Raw genomic sequence first — 6,164 nt, forward strand, 5'->3', positions numbered from 1 at the left:
AAGAGTCTTCTTCCATAAACAAGTTCTCCCTTCTAGCTTCCTCTTCCTTAGTTGAATCTTCCGATCTTAGTTAACAATCTTGGGATAACAGAAGGGTTCCCCAATTCTACTGTTCTTCTGCTATTCTCTACAAAAACATTTTAAGATTAAGATTCAAATTTATATGTTTAAATATAAATTTTAAATTAAGTTTGTTTGGATATGTAAGAAAAGAATTATAGTTCAGAAATAAGATATTAAAATATTCTAAGACGTTGCATTGATAGATCACATATATCTATGTTCCTTTTATAAATAAATAATTGTGAATACAAACTTTCAAATACATATCATTTTATAAAGATCCACTAATCAATACTAGCAATAACCATTTATTTTTTAATATAATTGCTCAGATGGTACAAATAATTTATTCACATTGAGCATAATTCTTTTTTTGCAAAAACTAAATATGTATTTTTCCCCCCTTGAATATAAAATTATGGATTAAGTTTTATATTTTAAAATAAAATTATGATTTAGAATTCGAAATTATTGAAAAATTTAGAATTTGAAATTATGATTCAAAATTACATATTTAAACATAAATTTAAAATCATGATTTTATATTACATGTCAAAACTGATTCCATTTTCTAAATATAGTCACCGACACCATGCGTTGGAACTGTCGGTTGCCTTGATGCCCTCCACAAATTGAGAATCATTAATCACTATCCAATATTCTATTTAACTACTAAAATCTTTCCCTCATTAGTCTCTTAACCTTTATTTGATCAAAACTTCTATTTTCTATTAATCACTCTCATGGCATGTGGCTGTCACATTATAGAATAAGACCACTTGCTACGTAATTGTTATGCCATAAGTACACACTATGTATTCAACTTCTAGGAGAATTGGACCATTTATAAACTGAAAAACGATTGATTCCATTAAGATTTGTGTTCTATTCATCAGTACCAAGTATGTCTTAAGCTAATAAATTCAACTTAGTGAAATATTTATATACAAAATAGTAAAAATTAATTTTTTTTAAAGATTAGTTTTTATAAATTAACAAATAATATGGGACAGACAAAGTACAAAGGGCAAACATTTTTATAGCAATGATTGTTACATGGGATTCTCTTGTTACTTTCAGCCAGAAAGATTAAACTTAATTTCTATCACATGCAAATTTCTTTCATCATATTATTATTACATCATACTACCATAGTCCATTTTAATTGTTATAGTTTTCTTTTTTAAAATCAAATTATAAAGACTTTGACTAACATTTTATGATATATTTTTTTCATTATATTGATATGTAAAAAATTGCAATGTATAGTACTTTTCATATAATTTTTGAATATCTAATTTTTTCTTAAAATATTAAATTAATGTAATCTAATTTAACTTTGAAAATTAGTCAAATTGACTTTCGAAAAGCGCAATATACTAATTTATAACGTACGTCAATTATGCATTTTCTCCCTCCAACTTCTAAGCTACTATCTCTTACCATCTTTTCTACTTCATTTGTCCTTTATTAATCGTTCACTTTCTTTTTTACTTTTTCCATCCAATAATACTTGTCCACCATCGAATTTGCATACTTTTAACAAATTATATATATAGTAGTGTAATTTTACCATATCACCTTTTGAATATAATAAATATAATATCTTAAAAAATATATAATTAATTATAAGGGTAAATTAAGAATTAAGTATAAAATTATTCATTAATTTTATAAAGTGAACAAATATTATTGGATATCCCAAAATAGTATAGTGAATAACTATTATTGAACAGTGAGAATACTTGCTTGATATATTTAATGCGTCTTATTGATCAATATCAAGTATACATTAAACTAATAACGTAGACGTGTAATACGGGACGGATGGAGTAGTACCATTAATATATGATGTAGACCAATCCCGAGATGACATGACATTGTAAATCAAATTATTAATGCACTCACACATAAATTCAACACATGAAATGAGAATTATAAGAAAATAGTCCATCTAGAATGATGTAAAGGAAGTACTTTTTTATGTAAAAGAAAAGCATGAAATGAATTCCATAATTTAATAGTTATAAATAAAATCTTAATAAATTACAAATTGCAACAAATATATATAATAAAAAAAGAAAAGATAAAAATGTAGGACAATGAAAATCTTCTTTTCTCCCCCTTTTCTTTTTGCCATATGGGGGTAGAAACTATAGACCATTAATTAAGAAAGAAAAAAAAAGAAAAACAAAATTTTTAGCTCTTTTTCTCAACTTCACCACCTTCTACTAAATAAGCTTTCTTCCTTCTATCAGCACTACTTGAGATGCAAATCACAAGAAAAAATGTGGCATAAATTGCATGAACTCTCCAGCTAGTTTTAGGTGGTTGATGGAGCACAGCTCTATGAAATACTGTCATGTAATAATGAAGCCCAACAGCAAAGCCCACAATTGTTTGAGCCAGGCCTATGAGTTTTGTTGTTGGCCCAGTTTCAGTGGAAAACACTAAGATGAGATACATGAGGAGCATCAAAAGGTACAACACATAAGCAAGAGTTTGCAATAGCTGTAAGCAAATGTAGGTGGATTGCGCTGTAGCATAGAAGAATTTCAATGGTTCTAAGCCAGTGACTAAAGAGGAGAGGCAGAGGATGGAGAAGTAAATGGAGAGGTAAACTTGGATGAAGATTAGGAGTTTTTGGAGAGAGAAATAGGCTTTGATTTTGTTGAAAATGAGAGAGACTAGTATGAGAGGGATTAAGATGAATGCAAATGAGATAAGGGAGGCAATGGTTGGTGCATATTTGTTTCCAACATAGGGTTTGAAGTTTTTGGTGATTTCTTTGTTTGCTTTGTTGAGGTAAACTTGTGAGGTTTTGGAAATTTTCTCCAAATCTGGCAAAAAGGTTTCATGGAATTTGGAGGGCAAGTCTCTGAATTCAGAAATCATGTCATCATCTTCATCTTCTAGCCAGCTGTACTGTGATTTCTTCTGGGTTGTCTGTGGTTTCTTGACTGCAGGGGTTTGGGTTTTAGAAATTGGGTTTTTGGATTTGGACTCACTGGTGTCTTTTTTCAATTGGGTTTTAATGGTTTTGGCTGTTTTGTCTGTTGGCTGGATTTTAGTAATTGGGGTTTTGGATTTGAACTGATTGATGCCTTTTTCCAATTGGGTTTTAGTTGATTTGATTGTTTTGTTCTTGGGAGAAGAACTTGAGCTGATTTTGGGTAGATTTGAAGACTTCTTGATGGTGGAAGAAGTGATTTTGGTTGAATTTGAGGACTTGGAGGGTGTGAGATTGAGCTTCTGGAGCTGGGATTTGAAAGTAAGTTTCTCTGATTTGGTAATGGTAGAGCTAGGCTTGATTTGTGATTCAGAAAAGGAAAGTTTTGATTTTGAAAGCTTGGTTTGGTTCTTAGTAGAACCAAAACTAGAAGAAGAAGAAGAAGTCTTGATTTGCTTGGTTTGATTCTTAGAAGAGCTATTGGTTGATTTGATGAGTTTGGTTTGGTTCTTGGAAGTAGAAAGTGAAGTTGGATTTGTGCTGATTTTCTTCTTAATTGGCTTTGAATCATTGTCTAGCTCCAACATTCTTCTGCTTCTAACATTATTATTGTGAGGTTGGAGTTCACTATGTGCAGGAATGAATGAAAGAGTGAATAACACAAAAACAAGACATAGTACTAAAAGTACCTTAGTAAAGCTGCAGGAATGTAGAAGTGGAGCCATATGTACTGACTCACTCACTCTTGTTCTGAAGAAGATCTAATGAGGATTCTCCAAGATTGGATCTGAATTTTGGACAAGATGATAAGTGGAGAAGGGAAGCATTAAAAAGAGTGATAGAAATGTAGGACTTTTTAGTGTGTGTGAAAGGGGAAGTTGATGCAAGGTAAGGAGACTTTAATGCCAAAGTAGAGGCTGTGAGATATGTCACATGGAGCAAACAGACAAGCACAGTATCCCTGTACTACGCGCTTTACCTATCTAGTAACTAATATACTAAATTAATCTGAATTGTGATGTACTGATCAGATTATTTGATTCTTAATTAGAGGTTTCGAGTCTGAATCCTAAATATGAAAAAAATCATGTTAGAAGAGTGACTCTTGAATAAGCCTTGCAGTGTGCAATTCAAATTTAGTCGAACTTCAATATATGCTCCATACATGGGGTACAAAAAAACCAATGTACTACAATAGTCTTTTTTTTTTCTTCTTTCGCTCCAAAACACTGTTTCCTAAATGTAGGCAGGCAGCAATTGCAATGAAAATAACTCTTCTTGTTATTAAGCTGCACAGGGCAAAAGTGAACAAATAGTCTACTCTAAAACTATAACTGGATAAGAATTGATGCAGACTAGAATAGAGCTACAAATTTTGATGAAACTAGTGTAGTTGAAAGTTAGATACACATAAAGGACATTCAATTTATAGTAGTAAAACTTATTTTTCTAAATCACATAATTGCCAAATTATCACTTTTTCATGCTATATTATTCAGGCCATTTTTCGGCTGATTTCACTGGAATAACAACTATTTAATTTTAAAAGAATATATTATTTTAAAGTGAGAATTTTATAACCCCAAATGGATTATCCATATATACCAAAAAAAAATTAAAAAACCCAACCCATCCGATTAAAAGAACCTACTCAAATTCTTTTAAAAGTTTGTAAAAAGGGAATATTGAATAAATTTTGTTCATTCATATTCATAGAAGTAGTCAACAATCGGCTATTAACCGTTTAAGTTTACAGAACATTATTTTGGAAGCAAAGTTTTTGAAATATAACATATAGAACTAGGCAATTATGTATTACACTTTCTTTATGATGTTTCGGATTTGACATTATCATGCGAAATCAAAAGATTATAGATAGACTAACGGTAAAGGAATTGGGTCAGGATTTTTTTCGGAAAATGACTTAAAATTCTAGGATAGACCAATCTCAGATAAAATCTGAACAAGGAGAGATCTAGGACAATCCGGGAATGAATGAGGTTGTATGTCTACGCTTGGATCAAAATTCCTAATAGCTAAGACATAAGTGAATCCATAAGGCATTTCAAGATTGAATTTAGGTGAGTAAAACTTCCAGCATTGATCTTGGCGTGAAAGGGTTAGTATAGAATGTCAAGTTTCAGAGGTGGCGGGTTGCAAAGCGTGGGCTTTGGGAAGGATTTACGAGTCTTTGTGATCCATGTAAGCCGCTAGAGTGGGTGTCATGCCACTATAACGGGATAAATTAATTCTCCCTATAGCGGATGGGCCATATTGGTGACGTTGCTATAGCGGGGTTAGTTGGGGTTATGTGCAGAAAATTCCCAAAAACCTCTTATTTTCTACAACTTTATTCTTGGATTTGGAAAGGCCGATTTAGGATAGTTTCCTTCAATTTTTCCACCAATCTCTTTGGTAAAGGTAAGTTAATTATTTCCCTCAACTTGTATTTTCATTCTTAAGCCTTAAAATCTAAAGTGCTACTCTTTTGGAAGGGTTTTAACTTAAATTAATGGTGAAAATGGCTCTTGTTGGGTAGGATGATCATCAAGATGGTCTGGAGTTTAGGATTTGTTATAATGCATGTTTAATTAGGTCATTGTTTATTATATTTTATTATTGTTTTAGATTATGATCAAGCCAGAATTCATAACAAGGGAAAAACTCAAGTTCTTGAGAACATTCAGGAATATTTCGAGGTAAGTGATGATTGTAGATTTTCGTTTATGCTATATGTGTTTATTAACTGCATCGTTAGTAATGCATGCACGATATCTGATTAAGGAAATTAAAAAGATATAATATGAAATGAAAGGTGTTGTCAATCACATACAATGATTGTGTTACATAAATGTACATGCGTGATTCTGATTCATTTTAGTTGTGATTGTGTTATGTGTTGATGATTGAGATCGGGAATCACGCCGGTACACTAACATCTGGAATAGGTACTACGTTAGATCCTAATATCTGAAACGAGTACCACACTGGTACAATGGAAATGTATATCATACTGGTACACTAACTTAGAAACGGATACCACACCAATACACTAACAGTTTGTATGTGTGGGTTCAATGAGAGAAGTGAACTGACTTGTTGTACTTGTGTTGTAATTGAATATTATGTGTTTACTAAGTTGTGGTTGCCT

At 31.5% G+C, this 6,164-nt stretch overlaps 1 protein-coding gene across 1 annotated transcript; it reads right to left on the minus strand.

The window, feature by feature from the left end:
- Window positions 1–2,023: 2,023 nt before the first annotated feature.
- Window positions 2,024–3,816, minus strand: LOC125808413 (uncharacterized serine-rich protein C215.13-like). Its single transcript, XM_049488119.1, has one exon. The coding sequence runs from the start codon at window positions 3,736–3,738 to the stop codon at window positions 2,263–2,265; it is 1,476 nt and encodes a 491-aa protein (XP_049344076.1). The 5' UTR covers window positions 3,739–3,816; the 3' UTR covers window positions 2,024–2,262.
- Window positions 3,817–6,164: the final 2,348 nt, after the last annotated feature.

This window comes from Solanum verrucosum, unplaced genomic scaffold, assembly GCF_900185275.1.
Source record: "Solanum verrucosum unplaced genomic scaffold, falcon-dt-bn FXZP01000112.1, whole genome shotgun sequence".
Lineage (NCBI taxonomy): Eukaryota > Viridiplantae > Streptophyta > Magnoliopsida > Solanales > Solanaceae > Solanum > Solanum verrucosum.